General features: G+C 42.0%; 1 protein-coding gene across 4 annotated transcripts in view; it reads left to right on the top strand.

The window, feature by feature from the left end:
- PIBF1 (progesterone immunomodulatory binding factor 1) overlaps window positions 1–19,304 on the top strand; it is a 190,580-nt gene that overhangs the window by 42,270 nt on the left and 129,006 nt on the right. For all 4 annotated transcript variants that reach the window (XM_006278351.4, XM_059721480.1, XM_019488572.2 and 1 more), the window contains exon 10: window positions 6,585–6,683. In XM_006278351.4, coding sequence (XP_006278413.1) covers window positions 6,585–6,683 — 99 coding nt within the window. The remainder of the gene's footprint in view (window positions 1–6,584; window positions 6,684–19,304) is intronic.

The raw sequence follows: 19,304 nt of genomic DNA, 5'->3' as shown, positions 1-19,304 counted from the left end.
AATCCCTTTTTTCAGCATCAAGGAGTAGCAGACAGTAGGCAAGGTCATATTGTTCTGTGACTATTTAGTGGATTTTTGCTCACCTGTATCCTCACTACCAGTTTCAAAAGGAGTTAGTTACCATTGTTGATCACCTTTTTGTTAACAGTATCCTTCACATGATTCAGTTCTGATCTCAGCAGCCCAGGAAGGTAATGTGATGTCCCTGTCTATGTACTTACTCAAACTTTAGTGTAAGTAATGCTCATTAATGATACTGTCTGTACTATGGTATTAACAGCTCCCAAAATGACTAGCTTCCATCATTTTCAAGACTTTCTAACAACAGCTTTTATTTCACCCTGGCACCAATTAGTTCAGTTACATCACAAAGCAAACAGTGGGATTGAAAGATGGTATGCACTTAAGCCTGAATGGATATGCACATAATTGCTGTTTATTGTAATATACATACATAACACCCACAAAATCAAGACTGACAGAAAGGGAATAAGAGAGCTGCACCCTTCCAATTCCTTCATAGCCATAGGAAAAGTTATGTAAGCTAGCACCTTCTCAAGATTTGTTGCCTCTTCCCAGTTGCAGTTGAATACAACTTCTTCCCATGTTTGATAACAGTTGACAGTATTTTTTTCTAAATTCATACATATAAAATATAAAAATGTGTTGCGGTTTTATCTTTTCTGTAATACATAACAATTCAGATATTACTGGAATTCTATTCTTTTTTTTTGGTTGGCTAGGTGGTATTGTAGCCATGGTTAGTATGAAAGGAGTAATTGACATGTATGTGCATGGAGGAGAATATTTGAATGTGGTCTAGGATAGTTATAAAACTGTTCTGTGTGTTTAGAGTTAAATACTGTTTCTTGTAGTCCATAAGGAAAAAGAAAGGAGCTGTGCTCTGTAAGTGTCATTCCAAGACACTTGGGATGCAGTCTCAATATAATAGGCCCCCAAGAGAAATCATTTCTGAGAAGTGCTGTGTGACTCAGTATGCAAATCAAGTTTGGGAATTAAAAAAAGGTTGGGACTTCTTGCATGTGTTTATGGATGATCTTCAAAGTTTGTTTGGGGTTTTTTTGTATTTACTTGCAATTTTATTATTGACAACCTAGCAAAACAAAAATGCGTGTTAATGCAGTAATTGCTGTAGTTACATAAGGGAACAAGCATCTTTTTGTCTGGATTTTTATCTTTTGAACTTCTTAATTAGGCCTGCTTCTTCAATGTCATTGTGATGGCACTCTTGCCATCTGAGTGCACCCTTAAGACACACTCCCATGTGCTTGCACACCGTGGGGTGCCCTCCTGCCCCATACCCTTCTCTTCTGTCTGCTGCTTAACCACCGAGAACCAGGTGAGGTGCACCACAGGCCAGTTGGTGAAGACAATAGCTTAAGACAGCCCTCCCTGTCTTGCTCAGGCATTGCCTGTTCTTAGCAGAGGAGATTTTGCCAGCAAGAAGGGCCACGGCCATGCCCAGTCACCCCTAAAAGATGATATCCCTTACTGTGGGAAGAACAAGTCTGTGCTGGCTAGGTATCCTGGGGTTACAAGTATCACTGACAAGTGAGTTAAAAGGGATAACAAAAGGATTTATTATAAACAAAAAATCAGTAGACATATGTTGAAATGCAGACAAAGATATCAGAATAAGCAGACAAAAGAAAATCATAGAAGATTAGGGTTGAAAGGGACCTCGGGAGGTCATCTAGTCCAACTGTCTGCTCAAAGCAGGACCATCCCCACCTAGATCATCCCAGCCAGGGCTTTGTCGAGCTGGGCCTTAAAAACCTCCAAGGATGGAGATTCTACCTCCTCTCTAGATAACCCCTTTCAGTGCTTCACTACCCTTGAATTGAGGAAGTTTTTCCTAACGTGTAATCTAAACTTCCCTTGCTGCATCATGAGACCATTGCTCCTTGTTCTGTCATCTGCCACCACTGAGAACAGTCCAGCTCCATCCTCTTTGGAGCCCCCTTCAGGTAGTTAAAGGCTGCTATCCAGTCCCCCCGCAGTCTTCTCTTCTGGAAACTAAATAAGTCCAGATCCCTCAGCCTCGCATCATAAGTCATGTGCCCTAGCCCCCTTACCATTTTCCAGAACTTACCCAGGTGTAGAGGTTCCTCTAAGGTGCGTGCGTGCGCAGCCACGCACAACTAAAAGTGTGGTCGCAGACAGCCTTTTCAAGGCTGCGCACCAGGAGAGGCTGGAGCTAGAGCCTGGCGCGGGCTCCGCTGGCTCTGGGGAAGTGCTCCGCTCCCCCGCATCAGGAGCCCAGGCTAGCTGCCTGCCCCAACCTCCATCCCTGCCTTGCCTTACCTCGGGGAGGAGCCACTGCCTGTCCCAAGTGAGGCTCCACCAGCTCCGGGACACTGCTCTGCTCCCTGACATGGTCTCCGGGGGCATGTCCCTCAGTGTCCCGAAGCCGGCGGAGCCTCACTCAGGGCAGGCAGCGGCTCCTCCCTGAGTGAGACAAGGCAGGGATGGAGGCTGGGAGGGCGGCTGGCGCAGCCTTCGCTGGCTCCGGGGAAGTGCTCCACGCCCTGGCCCTGATGCGGGGGAGTGGAGCACTTCCCCGGAGCCAGTGGAGCCCACACCAGGCTCCGGCCCCAGCCACCGGCCCCTGGCTTCAGCCCCCAGCGCCCAGCTGCAGCGTCCGGCCCCCGGCCTCCAGCGCCCAGCCCTCAGCCCCCTTGGTAAGTGTTCCACGCCAGACCAAGGCGGCGCACTCATGGACCACTGCTCCTTAGAGGGAACATTGGTGTAGAGTAATCTGTTCTTACTCTACGCTTTATCAGGGGTGGGCAAAATGCAGCCCACGGGCTGGATGTGACCCACCAGGCCATTCTATCCAGCCCCCGGGGCCACTAAAAAATTTAGAAAATTAATATTTGTGTGCCCCTGGCTGCCTGTCATGCAGCCCTCAATGGCTTGCCAAAATCAGTAAATTGCCCTCTGCCCGAAATAATTGCCTGCCCCTGCCTTAAATCCAAGGATGCAGTCCCTATTCAGCTTCAGCAGGTCAAAATGCAGACCCTGGTTCTAACCCTCTAAAGCAGGGGTGGGCAGTTATTTTGGGCAGAGGGCCACTTACTGAGTTTTGGCAAGCCATCGAGGGCTGCATGACAGAAAACCCAAGGCAAATTAATATTAATTTTCTAAATTTTTTAGGGGCCTTGCAGGCCGGATAGAATGGCCTGGCGGGCCACATCCAGCCCCCGGGCCGCATTTTGCCCACCTCTGCTCTAAAGACTTCTGCATCTCACTGTCACCTTTTTTTCTTAGTTTGCTATCCTTAGGCTAGGATTCCAGTCTCTCCTGTACCTGGAAAGACTAAAGACAAAGCCATACTCTGTAGGCAGTCTTAAGTACTTTTGCCTAGTTAGCCGTTAATATAAGGGGGCTTACACTATGCCAGTAACTATGCCGGTAACTGTAAGCCCCCTTAGAAATGAAGCCCCCTTCATTTCTAAGGGGGCTTACACTGTGCCAGCAACTTCTTAACCCCCAAAGTACACATTTACCAGACTGCATACTTGCATCTTTTCAGACATACAGATTCGCAAATCCAGTATCCATGTCTCTCCCCTCAGTGGCCAGATGTCATTCTTTTGTCTCTTCTTTTGAAATGTCATGTTATGGCTGCCTGGCCATATTTTGGCTTCCCTGTGCCTTGGAGCATGTTGTCATGGAGACCAGTAGACAACCCAGGTTAAATGCGAATTATCCAAGAGGCAACGAGTCTGAACAGTTGAGGGCTACTTAAGTTAATGACTACCTTACTAAAACAGCCTTTCCTTTAATATAAAGGTGCATCAAAATTACATTTATATACAGTACAGTAACACATACAGATATGAAAACAAACTGAACACAGCTTTGTACTAGCTACTGTTAGAGACTAAGCATCACCTAATTTGGATGACTATTCATGCATGCCATACAGTGAACCCCCAGAAGTAACTTTGTATTGGAGTGAATCTGTGACAGTCACTTATGGCAATGATCCTCAACCAGGGTGTTACACCAGACTGGGGTGCCATCAGATTCTTTGAAGGGTGCCACAAGTGTGAGATCAGTAAATAAGTGCAGGCTCAGGCTTGTCCATACCTGGCTGGTTCCCCAATCCTGACATGACAGCCTGTCCGTAAGGAGATAAGCATTGTAATATATAAATTTGTTTTTGAAATAAGATACCATGTGATTCACAAAGTCTTGAGTCCTGTGAGGGGTGTCTTGAGTCCAGTGCTTGTGGGGATAAAAAGGTTGACAACCACTGTCTTAAGAGAATCCTGGTCATAAATGCTCTTTTCCCTCTGTTTTGGCTCCTGCTAGTGATAATTAGAGTATTAGTCGTATTTCCATCTTGGGTCCCCATTTCCCTTTAGAATTTTAAAAGGTCGGTACAGGGATTTCTTTTGTTGGTTGTAAGGGAAAGTGTTGAAGAAAAGGTATTGGGAATTATTGTTCTGTACTTTCCAAAGCCTCTTTATAGACTTTACCCTGCTGTTCCATTCTTCATGTTTGTATTTTGTCAGTATTGTACTACAAGCCATTGTGAAGTTGAAACCCACTCATATATCTGTAAAAAAGGTGCATCCTCATATAGCGTATGTTAGGAGAGGAATTTCCAGTTGAGATAAGGAAGTAGGAGTTAATATTGATGGACATGGTTTCCTTTGCTAACCTATCATTTCCCCCCTTCCCGCCCCAATTCTCTGTAGGTTCTTTGCTTACCCCTAATATTCTTTCTTTGAAGGTGGTTATTCATCCAACTGGGTCAGGAGTTGTTTACTGCAATTCCCTTACCTTGCTTGCAGTCTAGGGTCCAACTGGGTATTGTATGTTTGAGCCTGGGGTCGGTGGCTAACTTGTCCACACTGTCTTAGTAACTAACTTTTACTAACTTTCCCAAACTAATTTTGCCCCAAATAATTTGTTAAATCCATATCATCCCATTGCAACTTTTTTGCAGCATTTCATATAATTACAATACTAGCCCATCACGTTTACCTTTTATCTCTGTTTTCCTGAACAGTGCATACTCCTTAATACTTGTATTCTAGTTGTCATTGCTGTTCTACAAGATTTCCATAGATTTTTATTTTTTCTCCTAGTAGTTCAGTTTCCTCTATTCTGTTCCCCAGGGTTAGGGTATAAACATTTTAGCTGTTTATTAGTGACAACATCCAATACCCGTTCTGGGTTACGTAGTGCTTTCATTTTACCTACTTCCCTACAGTTCTCATCAGTAGTAGCCTTCTTGTCTGTCTACCCACTGGTGTTCATTGCCATATCATCATTTACTGGATTTTATGTATATGTGTACATGTATAACAAAACCAGGCATATAAATGTCCTTTGTTTCTCCTCTTGTCCTTTAATTAAAAGCTGGTATCTGTTATTCCAGTCTTGATCCTAGAAGGTCCGCACCCATACTCGAGTGAAGCTCATCCATTAAGAAAGAGTCCTTTTACTGTTAATGGATTATAGAGGTTGAACCTTCCTCATAGCATGAATTCTTGAGCTATCTATTGCCCTTCATCATGTCACACCTTTGCCCTGTTTATCTCAGGCCCCTGGCACATGTTCATTTAATGGCACAAGGGAGATCTAATTTCCCCAATAACAACAATCACACCTCTGCCCATGCCACACATGCATGGCAGGGTATACAATTTTGGGATCAGGGTTAAGATCCCAGTGGAGCTATTACTGCTTGCCAGTGCAGGAAGAGCATGGGTTTCCAGCCCCAGGATCACACTGGGGCTGGTTCAAGACCCTGATTCAGTTGATTGTGGGTCTCAGCCCCAGGACTGCACAAGTGTCGAACCAGCTCTGATTACCCTGACACATGTTCAGTTTAAGGCATGATGGAAACCAGCCACAAAAAAGTTACTTATCTTTTGTGAAATATTTTTATGACTGGTTTCTCTTTTTGTCATGCTGTTAATTCCTTGAATGTATGGCAGTGTTACTGTTTATGATGCAATTAACAGGTTAACCACGTCTTAATTGTAACCCTGGGGGGGGGCCTCAGTATCACAGTCAGTACGGTCAATAAAATGTATATAAAATGAGGGAGAGGTCAGGAAATAGTTTGTAAATGGTGTTTTTTCTAGGTCTTCATAGCCAAATTACATAATGTCAGAGACCAGTTAGGAAAGAGATTCTTACTACAGTATAACCTCATAAATCTGGAATTATCAAAAATCCAGCACTTTTTAAAAATACACTCCGTCAGGGAGTAGCAGTGGCCAGTCCTGGAACAGCGGAGAGGGAAGCTTGCGCGCCACTGCCATCCACCACCCCGTGCCATCGCTCCATGTGCAGCCACTGCTCTGGGACCGCCTACTGCTTCAGTTTCAAAAATCCAGAATTTTCACATTTCCAGCAGGTGCTCGGTCCCAAGCCTGCTGTATTCAGGAGGTTATACTATACTACTTTTTAAATTTATTTTTATTTTTTGTGAGCAGGAATGTAATAACTAAAAAAGATAAATCAACATATCCTTTTATGCATCCTTTATCATAGAGTAAGATATGTAACAATTGTCTAACAAAATTTTTTTTCCTCAGAAATTTGAGAGAAGCAAGAGATAATGCCGTAGCTGAAAAACAGAGAGCAATTTTGGCGGAGAAAGATGCTTTAGCAAAATATGAACAACTTTTAGAACAGTGAGTATGTTTTAAAATACATATATATCAATGGAATTAGAGATACTTGCATATTTGGTCTGGATATTTTTTCTGGCTGTAAAGGGAAGAGAGACCTCAAAAACTTGAATCAAATTAAGTTAGGGATCTGTTTTTAAACTTGTAAGTGGAAAGAAAATTCCAGTGATAATGTTGGATGATTTATTCTTCTTTCCTACTCTTGCAGAAACTTACATACATGCTCATTAAGGGTAGTTCTGTTGACTTCAGTAGTTTATTCACAATACATGACATTAACCATGCACAGAAATCTTTGCAGAGATAATGCCTTAATGTGCTACCCTGTTTGTGGTTCTTTTGTGGTGGTCTCAGAAATAGCTGTGGTCACAGGACTGCCATTGCAATCTCTCATAAGAGTTAGCAATATATTTTGACACATCGTGGGCAAGAATGGTAAATGCCCTATATTATAACTCATAGTCTTTTTCTGGTACTTTGTATTTTCAAAGCTCTGTATATCTGCTTTATACAGAGCTAATCCTTCACTTCGTGCAAATAAACAGATAAGCTTCAGCCAGTATTTTTTCATATATATAATTTTATTTTAGCTGGATCTCTTACAGTGATTTTTGCCTTCCCTGCCTACCTCCCCGCAATTTAAATTGAAAATCTTCTTCCATGTTCAGTGACGAAGACATCTGTCCTAGAGATCATGGACCCAAATCTAATAATTGCTTAATTTTAAGCACATGACTGCTTCCATCAAAACCTTGTCACCACTAGTTGCTTTCACTGCCAAAAAATTCTGGCAGCAGATGGCAACTGCTACATAGCAACCTTTGGGTTTTGTTGGAGAAAAATTTACTTGTAAGAGACCTGTTTTTCCTTCTGTCTAAATCTGATAGTTTTAGACACCTATCCATTCTTTTTGACAAGTCTTGGTCTCTTTGGGAGGTTGCAAGGGATTTTTTTGGCCTACCATTCAAATCCTTGTGGAAGAGCCCATGATTATTCTTTCTGCCCTCCTCATACACACCCACATGGCTTTAGCAGTGCTTCTTTGTCCATACATTTGAAGGGAGGTCCAGGTTGTCGCCAGCGTAAGTTCAGGTTCAATATTAAATGTTACAGTATTCTACTGTACCGTGCTAAAGGTAAGGCTTACATTACAATATCATCAGTAGTGGGAAATATTTTGTAGTGCAAAGAGGACAACAGGAGTTCAACAATATAAAGATACTTTTTAAATTCATATTATTCCTGCACATACACAGCCTTTTTTTTAAAAAAGTCAGTGATTTGAGCAACTCTTTAAAAGAACAGGGATAAATATATAAAAAGAAAACATTGCATGTTCCTCTGTGTTCAAGTCATGCAACTCCTAGCAACAGGATATTTTTCTGTGTTGTGCTATGTATTTTGTATGTCTTGTGCTCTCAGTAGTAAAATCTTGAGCCTCTGTGGATCAATTCTACTTATCTTTAGTCTGAAATAGCAAGCAGTTTTTAGTGGTTTCAATTAGCAGCTTAGCTGTAATATGGGCAGAGCATAATTTTCATTGAACCAATTATACTAGCTCTTTCCCTTCTTTTCTGATGCATCAACCAGCTCTTTTTAAATATCAAATGAGAGTATAAAATGTTGTAATACTTCACTATGCAAGTATATTAATAGGTTTCAACAGAGGAGGGAACTGAATGACCTTACACTGCTTGGTCATTGTTCCATTCTTCTGATGTGATCTGCATTTCAGGTTGACTCAGCTTGGCTTTGTTTTGTTAGAGAATGATAATAATACTGAATTATGCTGTGGTTTTATGCTGTAATAAGCAATTGAAATTAGAATGGGGCTATCAAGTTCATTTCTTATTTGACTTAATTCATGCTTTAACTCAGGTTGAAAATGAAAAGTCTAATGCATTAATCAGCTGCGCCACCTAGCTGTCGTTATGGAGTAAACATTTAGGTATTTTTTGCTTGAAACAGGTTTTAAAAGTGAACTCTAAGTAGGAATTGTTAGACTCTTAGCTTGTGTCATATGTTTTAAACACCTCAGTATTCAAAGTATTATTATTGGGACAGTGAACACATCGCTAAAATGATAAGTTTATTTAGCCCTATATGTGAGAATGTTTTCCAACTATTTGAGTTGGTCTAATAAAAGATGTCAGATTTACCCAAAGAACCTTGTCTGCCTGTCTCCAACATGGCTACACCCTACACCCTTGCCCCTCTTTGGACACTTAGCTTCTGCTGAGATGTGATTTTTTTCAGAACACACCAAGTTTTGTGAATTCATATTATATGTGAAACTGCTGGAAATCCATAAAATCAGCCTACAAAGAATTTGGTAAACATGTTTTTTTCTTTTCCATTTTTTGACAACATACAGATATATTTTAGGTGCAAATATGTTTATTTGAAAAACTGCAACCATGCAACACTTCAAAACACCTACATACCCAACACTGTTTTCATGTTTTTTGTCAATGAACCTTTAATGTAAAAGACCTAAGCAGTATTGAAGGCAGGGACTTTAACCGAGGACACAGCCATCTCCAGGCAAGTGTTCTCATCTCTGAGGTTACAGAACTATGCCCCCCACCCACACTCTTTATGGTTCTTTTACTAGCTGTGAGCTTTGCCTACCTTCCCATACAGTAGCTTAGTTTTTACAGGAGGGATCTAGCCTTTAGCCTGGTGATTTAAGGCTCTCTTTGGATGTGAGGGAATATAGATTTGGACACTCTCAGGCTGAGAGGGGTCAGACATAACACAGATCTGCTTCCTGGGAGAGTGCTGTAGCCATAAGCCATCACGTAAGAAATAGGCACCTTCCCCTATCCTGCATTTAAAAAAAGAATCTGCTATTCGAGTCAGAGAGGATTTAAGCAAATAAATAGGGTAGAAATTTTTGAGTGGATAATCCAGTTCTCTGATAGATAAGTACTTAATTTACAGGTGCAGGAAGGCACCTACATCTGGAAGAGAGGTGCTTACTTGCACAAGAACTTGTTTCATTGTTGTTTTTTATTGGCTAGTTTAGGTGCCCCCAGTTTCGTGTGCCAGCATTTATTAATCCAATTCTTCATCACTCAGCTCTTCCCATTGCTTCATAGAGAAATTGGGCATCTAACTTTTAATTTGCTTCTGGAGTCAGTTGCCAAAATTTTAGGTGTATCAAGATGCAGTTTTATGGAATGAGAGAACTCTCTCAGTAATATTCACAGTCCCTTAACATAGTCATAAAAAAAAGAATATTATTTTTTTCAGGAAAGAGAATACATATTGTGGTTCTTTTTTTCAATAGAAGTGGCTGTTTATAATCAGTTAAACTTCATGTTCCTCAGAATGACTGATGGTATCATAATCTATATAAACAAATACATCTGAAAGCTGGCAAAGCAAATGGAATGTGGACTGACCTGAATGGTGGTTAAGAAAAGCCCCTAGCAAATCTTGTGATCAGGAGTGTAGTTAATAACCAATTTTCTAGTCAAGTGCAATTCTTCTTATTTTCCACAATGGTGTTAATGACTTATTTTGTCAAATAAATGTTTATTAAATGATAGCAATCTGTAATTTGAAATACTGTAGTGAGGAAAGTGTACTTTGTTGAGTATATTTAGAAAAATGTGTTGAGGTACAAAATTTAGAAATCTGCTGTTTTACCCATAAAATAGATCTCTGTATGGTGTTAATATGTAATTTTTTTTTCTCATTCTCTGTTAGTAGTATAATTGTACACTCTCAGGGAGAGAGTGCACCTTATATCTTTAAGTGAAAAAAGGGAGAAATACTGACAGTGTAACAATCAGCAGAGAGTTGCTGTAAAAACTAAGAGTTTCTTCATGACTTAAGATTTGAACATGACATATAGACTAAAAGCCAGTATAGAAAAGGGTCCTGACCTACACCAATGCACTTTTAGTATAAGACAAGGAAATTCTGATGCAAATAGAAAATTAGATTTTCATGGCATTTGCTTTAAAGATTTTATAGGGCACATCAGGCCTATATATAATGTATTCCTCCTATGAGCTACCAGATTTCATAACATATTGCTCAATCCTCTTTAAACCTATGAAAATAATTCTGTGTTTAGGGGTAAGCCAGTATGTCACACTTACGGTAAAGAAAGATGATGTTTGACTTCCAATCTGTATAATTTGTTTTAAATTGTTTATTGTTTTATAAACAATAATTTGTTTTAAATCTGACACAAACTAGGTATGTTTTAGATTTTACGTAGCTATATAGTTCAGACCTATTTTCAGAAGCTCACAGGTACTAAATTGGCGCTCTGGGGGTGATTCCTCCTGTCATTGCCATGAAGAAGTAAGTGTGAGGGGCAAGAAAATGGAAAAGTAAAGAACATAAGCATATAATAGACAAGAAAGTGAATGCTGTAAGTAGAACTGTATTTTGACAATACCATTCCACTGACTTCACTAAGAATAGCCTTATTATTTCCAAAGTTCAACAGGTAAAAGGAACAAGCTATAGTTTTTCAGTCTCTTATCAAATTCACTGTATTGATCACTGTTTTAGATTCCTGCCTGTGTTTCTGAGGGAAGCCCCCTAGATGCTTTTGAATTCATATGGAATATTTTATTTCAAAATGTTTGAACATGCAGATGATATTACTGTATTTACCCAAATCCACGATAACTTTGAATTGAAGTTGACTCCCTCCCCAGTGTATAGACGCTATACATGGCAAATTATAAATGTGTTATTTTCCATGTATAATTTCCCATGTGCATTGGATATAAATTTATTATATTTTTTCCATGTTTAGAATTTAATTATTGGGGGGGTCATATTTTAAATTCCTTCCCCCTTCCACTGTGATGAGAAAAGCAATGGGGGGGGTAGACCTTTACCCTCCTTTGTGCCTATGTTTGCCCCCCTGTCACCTCTGGCCCCCCACCGCCTCTGCTGCCCCTGCCAAGTCCCCCCTACAGCTGTGTCTGAGCCCATGCTCCCTATCCCCCACAGCCACATGGCTCCCTCGCCCTTTGGCCCCCTCCCTGCATGAACCCCCATCCCCCACCCACCCTGCCCACTTACTCTCCCACTTCCACCTCATCCCTGCCACTTACCTTCTGCAGCAGCTCCAGCTCCAAGGCAGTCAGCAGCTGCCTTGGCCATGGCCCAGAGCTGCTACCACTGCCAGGGCTAGAGCCACAGGTAAGGGGCAGGAAGAGCTGTTGGCGGCGGCGGGGGAGAGGGGGGAACAGGCTGTGTGGTATCCGCTGCATTCCCTGCCAGCTGCACACACTATGGGTCTTCCTTGCGCCCCTACTATGTGATCTCCCCTGTGCTCCCTGCCACGTAAGCTACTCTTAAAAAAAATTCTTAAAAACCTTTAGTCCATTTTGTAATATTTAGAGAATGTTTTACAATGTCTACCTGGTGTGTTGCTTTGCATATTAATACCCAGTAACATGCCATTTGGATCACTATAGCAAGTCCTAAAAAGGTCCATGGAAAAATGTTCATTGTGTTCAAATTTAAGAACTTAACAGTGCAAATTGGAAGCAACGAATCTTCAGTGAATATTTAAGAATGGTAATAAATAGGTTCTTCTTATGTCATCATATAAAGAACATTCTAAAACAGTGGATAGTATCTTCCAAAACTCGTAGACAGACTAGGAAACATCTTTTAGCCCTTGGAATGGAAAATCTATGTCCAGCCAGTACAGCTGTGGGCATCTGTTTGGTCCTGAGTCTAGTCAAAGAGGATCGCCATTTATTATTGAGATTCAGCTGTAAATACCTTTCTTCCCAACAAATCTAATTTCCAAAGAGCATATAAAGGGGCAATACGAGTAGCCCTGGCTACTGCAAAATCATTCTGCCTGGCAATATCTCATATCCCCTGGAAAACCCAAACCTTTTCTATGGAGGAGAAAAATCTTTCATTAAATTTGAGATAGTATCATATCCCAGAAAGTGCAAAAGTACGGGAAAGAAAAGCTAACCAGGGTGGTTGGAGAAGAGGGGGATTATTTAATATCTTCTACGAAGCATAATTTAAACAGACAAGATGGTAAAAGGGGCAGGATTTTAAACTGATTTATTCTGATAATAATATTAGTTAAAATAGAATCCATTCCTGTCAAATAATCTCAAAAAAGATGCAGGAGTTGAGGGAGGAAGAGCCAGAAGAGCCCTAAGAAACTTATTCTGAGGTAAGTCTACATCATTACTAGCAGCATAATCCCATACTTCAGCACCATATAAGATCTGAGAGGTAACTTTATCTTTATACATGCTATTATAGGAGCTTGGACTGATCGTCCTGCTGTGGTTTCATAAAATTTCTTTATAGCCAGCACCGATTGGGCTGTGTTCAGGGGCTATATCTTGCAACCACAGAGTCAGATCATAGAGAGGCAAAGGAAGTTTCAGTTCCAAAAGGCATCAATGTGCCAGGGTTTTGAAGATCAACAGCTAAAATATTTTATCCTTTGCCTTTGCCCCTGAGAATACGTTGAAACATGTCTGAGCATGAAGAGAATCCAATCATTCCTGTTGAAGCCCTTTCTCAGGTTGCAATACAGGTGACCCTTGCTATTCGCGGGGGATACATTGTATCCCCCATGAATGGTGAAATCCACAAATAAGGCACTGTGTTCATGAACGCAGAGCCGCTGGTGGGGGTGGGGCATGGCTCCGGCAGCGGCAGTTGGAGCCCAGCAACAGCAAGCACGGAGCTCCTGTAAGTGTATAAGGTGTATTTAAAATGCGAGTTCATCATTCATGAGTATTTGAAACCACAAATGCCAAACCCACGAGTAGCAAGGGTTTCCTGTATAATGGGAAATCTGCCTGTCTGGACCTGTGTTCCACCAGGAAAAGAGGCTCAGATTTCAGGCAGCAACAGAATGGAAATCATAACTGTAATTCTAATACTCAGCCATAAACTTTGTCTGGGAACAAGGCTCAGACCATGTCTATATGGTAGACTTAACATCCCCAGCCAAGATGTTTTCAGCCACATCATGCTCCATCCCCTATACTAGAAGTAGTGTAGCCATGTCAGTGAGTACCATATTATGGTTTTATTCAGTTGGTGGCAGTCTAAATGATCTTGTCACTTAGAAGTGATGATTACACACCAGAAATGATCCACTACTCTTGATTTAGGAGGAAGTTGATATACAACTGCTTGGGCGTGTTGCTGCCAGGAACACAGTACGTTTATTATATAATAATTCATCTGAAAGTCTGTTTCTGGTCTCAGCTAAAGCATAAGGTACACTTCAGAGTCTGCAGTCAGACTAGAGGCACACAACGTTTCTACATCCTGCAAAGCTACACCACCTTGGACTAAGTAAAAAGTCCTCCCTTCCTGTGTTCAGATAAATGACATATTATATGGAAAAGTAAATTATTAGAGGTTATTTGTGGTATACCTGAGGGATTGGCTTTAAGACTTATCTTGTTTATTTTTTTTCATTAGCAACACTAGTATAAGGAGCAAATTTGCTTTGTGGAGATTTGTGGAAGACATGAAGCTAGAGGGGGATGAGGTTTTGCTTGTATGGAAGAGGGTTGGCTTATTAATACCCAGGAAAAATCCAATAGCTTTCTGGAGTAGAGTAATAAAAATTATACATATTGCAAAGCCACGCATGCAGGTATTAATGACAAGAATGTTTGCTGTAAGATGAGGCCTGATAGACTGGTGGAGGAAGACATGCAACTGTTTACTGGTTGACTTATAGAATGGTGATAAGCTGCCAGGGTGATGCAGCCATTATTACAGTTGTTAGTTGCATTAGGCAGGGTCCTCACCACATCCTCGTGCTGCTGCTGCTTGGTCTGTAACTGCTTATTCATTGGAGTTACCCCTGTATTATTCATGGTTAACCTTCCCTAAAGGTCATTCCACTATCTGCCACTTGTGGACACATTGGGTAGCAATACAGCTGTGCCTCACACATGGCAATGATATCCCTCTTGAAAATCCACCTCTATCCTTTGATGGTGCTATGGCATGCTGAGCACAAGTCGCCAGTATAATAAGCCTACCCAGTCCCCAGACATGGGTCTATAAGTTCTCAATGGTGGAGCAGGCAGAAGAAGATGTTAGAATCTCAATGACTACAAAGGCAGATGAAGGCTGCAGCAGATTGAGATCCCTATTTGTCTTGGTCTCCTTGCCATTGAATCAAGGTCCCGTTCTGTCAAGAGCCACATGGAAGCTGATGTGCCGCAGCTTCTTCATGATAAAAGAAGTTACACATAGGCATCTTCCATGAAAACAGCTTTTCCAGCATGTTCCTCAACTTTTCCAGCATGTTCCTCAAGGTGACCAAGTAATAGTGACAGAAGCAGGATTACAAGCAGAATTGTGAGGTCTGGAAGCTCTTAGTCATGACCTAGTATGAAGGCAGCAATTACAATAAGGTCATCTAGCACTTAGACAAGACAGGAGTGCAATTTGACACGTGTAACTGTGACTGAGCAGCCGTCTTTAGGATCTGCTCTGCTCACCCCACATGGGGAGGAGGCTAGAAAAGGCACCCTAAACATACCCTGTCTAATAAAGTAGTCTGTATTTCTTCCTGACTGGATAACCATGTCCATTGGTATCACCAATGCTGTGGTCGAAAATACGAAGACAAACCATCATGTTTGGGATTTGGAATATCAGAACCCTCATGGACAACCCTAATAGTGAACGACCAGAGCATCACACTGCTGTCATGGCATGTGAACTCAAGCGACACAACATTGTAGCTGCACTGAATGGGACTCAGTGAATGGGAGATGGGTAGCTCAAATAACATGGAAATTACTGTACCTTTTTCTGGAAGGGTAAACAGGAGGGGGACTGCCGGCTTCATGGAGCTGGTTTTGCCATTATGCATGAACTTATAAACCAATTCAGTGAGTTCCCTATCAGAATGAATAAGCACCTCATCACTCTGTCTTAAACTGGCAGAGGAGTCAATGTGCCACAGTCATCAGTGTGTATGCCCTGACTCGACACTGCCATTGAAACCAAGGAGGAATTCTACACCAACCTTGACAAAGTCCTTTCTAACATTCCAGAAGGAAACAGACTTATCAACACCGGAGTCAGATTTCAACGCTGGAGTCAGGAGGGATTCTGACCTCTGACATGGAACCATTGGCAAGGAAGGAGTTGGAAAGGTCAACTCCACTGGCATCCTGCTCTTGACCTACCATCCCAACACCCTGTTCTGCCTGAAAAACAGGCACAAGACATCATGGCAACACCCATGATAAAAGCATTAGCAGCTAATTTAGTATGTCATTGTCTGTGCTCGGGATAGGAAATGTCCGTATCACCCGAGGTATGCTAGGAGCTGATGATTGCCGGACTGATCAGCAACTCATCCACTTGGTTATGTCACTCCAACTGGCTCCCAAATGACAGCTTTGGCAGAAGCAATGCCAACGGAATATCAACGTTGAGAGACTCAAGGACCCAAGCAAGCAGGATCTCTTTTACCAATGCCTCAATAAAAAAACTGGTGAATTCCAGTCAACAACAATAGGAGAATATCAATAGCTTGTGGGGTGCCCTCAAAGCCACCATCATCAGCACCTGTGAAGAGACACTTGGATTGTATACCAGGAAACATCAAAACCAGTTTGATGAGAATGATCAACTCTTGGATCTCCTGGTCGATCACAAGTGCAAGGCCTTTTGTACTTGGCAAAGCAACACCAACTCCAAGCAAAAGAAACTGAATCTCTAAAAGCAAAGGCAGAGGCCCAAAGGAGGGCCCGTGATATGAAGAACAAATGGTGGGAAGACAAGGCTGAGGAGATTCAACATCTTGCTGACATCCATGATATGCCTAGTTTCTCCAGTTCCACCAAAGGAACTGTGGTCTGAGCACTCGAGGATCAACCCCCTTGAGACCTAAGGATGAAGGAGACCTGATCAAGGAAAGGGAAGCCATCAATGCCCATTGGAAGGACCATTTTGACAACCTTCTCAGTCGAGACTCTGTTGTTGACAAGGGTGTTCTCAACTCCATCCTGCAACACCCAGTCAGAGGTTATCTCGGAATCCCTCCAACCCTTGATGAGGTGAGGAAAGCCATCGAGCAGATGAAGAATAGCAAGGTATCAGGAGCAGATGGAATCCCAACTGAAATCTTAAAACATGGAGGAGAGGAGCTTACATCACAGCTTCATGCCCTCATTTTAAGGATCTGGAATGATGAGAAAATGACAGATAACCTCAGGGATGCCATGATTGTGACAATCTTCAAGAAAGGAGATAAGTCTGACTGGAAACTACAGAGGGATCACCTTGTTGTCCACAGGAAAGATCATTGTGAGAACCCTTCTGAACTATATCCTTCCACTTGCTGAGGAACTTGTCGGGACCCAGGGCAGCCGGCCAGCAGCTCTCCCTAACTCCCACCTGGGCAGATAAGGGTCCGGGGCCTTAGAAGGCCGTCAGGCAGGTATTTGTGACGCTTGGAGTGGAATTAATTAGGCGGACACTTATCAGTTGTAAAACAAGATTATTTATTTACGCCGTTAAGGTGGTGAATAGCGGAGGTCAGAGATATTTGGTTAGTTATAGCTTAAGGTTCGTAGGTCGTACGTCGGTCTGTATAAGAGTTCGTCGGTCGGGCAGATAAATGGAGAAAAAGGTCGGGCCAGCAGGTCGTTGATTTACGTCTGAGGATTGGGTCAAGACAGGGGAGACTGACAAGTGATTAATTTGTCAGTTATTTTCACGCATACGTTCAGAGGTTTTTTAGGTGTGTGTGTGGAGGTCTCCCGCTTCACGGAAGTGAAGACGGGTTTTATTTGTATAATAGCCAATTGCTTTTCGCCACGTCATAAATTTAATTAGAATCGCCAATTGTATAGTGGTCTTCGCTAGGGTGTTATCATAGGGACACTCCCGGACACTCCCCTGTCATTCCGATCAATTATAATGATTTATGTATAGCACAGAAGGCTAAGTTTTATTTTTAGTTAGTGTCGCAGTTATAAATTTTTTTTTGACATGCACAGCAAAAAAAGCGGTTACTAGCATTATTGTTAACCCTTAGTTAACCTAGTACAAAAAAACCACTGTTTTAAATGGTTTTACTTGTTTGTGACATGGGCACTACTTAATTGGGTTGTGACAGAACTCCTCCCAGAATATCAGTGTGGGTTAAGGGCATCAAGAGGCACAACTGACATGATCTTCACAGCTTGCCAGCTGTAGAAATGTTGGGAACAACGTACATCTCTGAATAGCCTTCTTTGACCTCATGAACGCTTTCAACTCTGTCAACTGAGAAGTGTTTTGGAAGTTCCTTCTGAAATATGGATGCCCACTGAAATTTGTTACCATTGTGTGTCTGGTCCATGATGATATGCAAGTGACGGTTCTCAGTAATGGATCTCTCACAGATTCCTTTGAGGTTAAAATGGGAATTAAGCAACTCTGCATCATCACTCCAACCAACACTCTTCTTAATATTCCTTGCCACAGTGCTACATTTGACCACCAGCAAGCTTGTACCGGGAGTGGAGCTAAACTACTAAATGGATAGTAAGCTGTTAAACTCAGCCAACTATGAGCCAAAACCAAGACTACCCTGACCACAATCATTGAGCTCCAGTACGTTGATGATGCCATAGTATGTGCTCACTTGGCAGCAGACCTTCATGCAATCATCAACGTCTTTACTGAGACATACAAGAAAATGGGACTGATGCTGAACATTCAGAAGACTAAGGTCCTCCACCAACAAGCTCCTTATGAACAGTCCTCAGCTCCGGTAATCCAGAAACACAAGCTGTGGAGAACATTGAGTATTTCCTGTACCTCGGAAGCCTTCTCTCGTGGAAGACTGACTTCAACAAAGAAATCCAACATCACCTCAAATATGCAAGTGCAGCCTTTGGACACCTGAGGAAATAGGTGTTCAAAGATCATGACATCAGATCTGAAACCAAGTTCATGGTTTATTAAGCAGTCATGATCCCTACCTTGTTGTACAGAGCTGAGTCATGGACAGCATAAAGGAGACATCTAAAGTCTTTGGAGAAGTACAGTCAACATTGCCTGTGGAAGATCCTCCAAATCCAGTAGGAAGACAGAATTGTGAAGAAATCCCCCTTGCTTCCCTGGTCTGAGACAACCCAGGCCCCAACCTCCCTTCTTTCAAATTCGACTCAACCTGGTCACTTAGATGACTGAGCTGTAAAAATTACTAAAAGAGAAGGGGGACTCACTCTTCCTTTGTCCTGGAGCAGGCGTTTTGGGATGGGGAAGGCAGTCATTTTGTGAACACACACAGAGAAGCCTCTAGCCTCCGGAGCTCCCTTATACTTTGGATGAACACGTGAGTAACTTGAAATTTAGCCAGTAAATTAGGGTTATGTAACTTTAGATGCATATTAAAGGGTCCTCAAACCCATTTTGTTTTGCACAAGGCGTTTTCTTTTAATATTTCTCTGTCTTGTACCCCTTCCTCATTCTCTGCCTCCCTGATCAGTAAAAGGCTGTTTGTTACAGCACACCTAGCTCTGAATGCTTGAGAGGAGAGACAGGCCTATTTTGCTCCTAGCAGAGCTTGACTGATTATTAATCAATTCTGTCCTGCCTGAGAATATCCTGAGATGCTATAAGCAG

Source organism: Alligator mississippiensis, chromosome 1, assembly GCF_030867095.1.
Source record: "Alligator mississippiensis isolate rAllMis1 chromosome 1, rAllMis1, whole genome shotgun sequence".
Lineage (NCBI taxonomy): Eukaryota > Metazoa > Chordata > Crocodylia > Alligatoridae > Alligator > Alligator mississippiensis.
The sequence above is the reverse complement of the archived record's forward strand: the minus strand, read 5'-3'. Positions and strand labels throughout refer to the sequence as shown.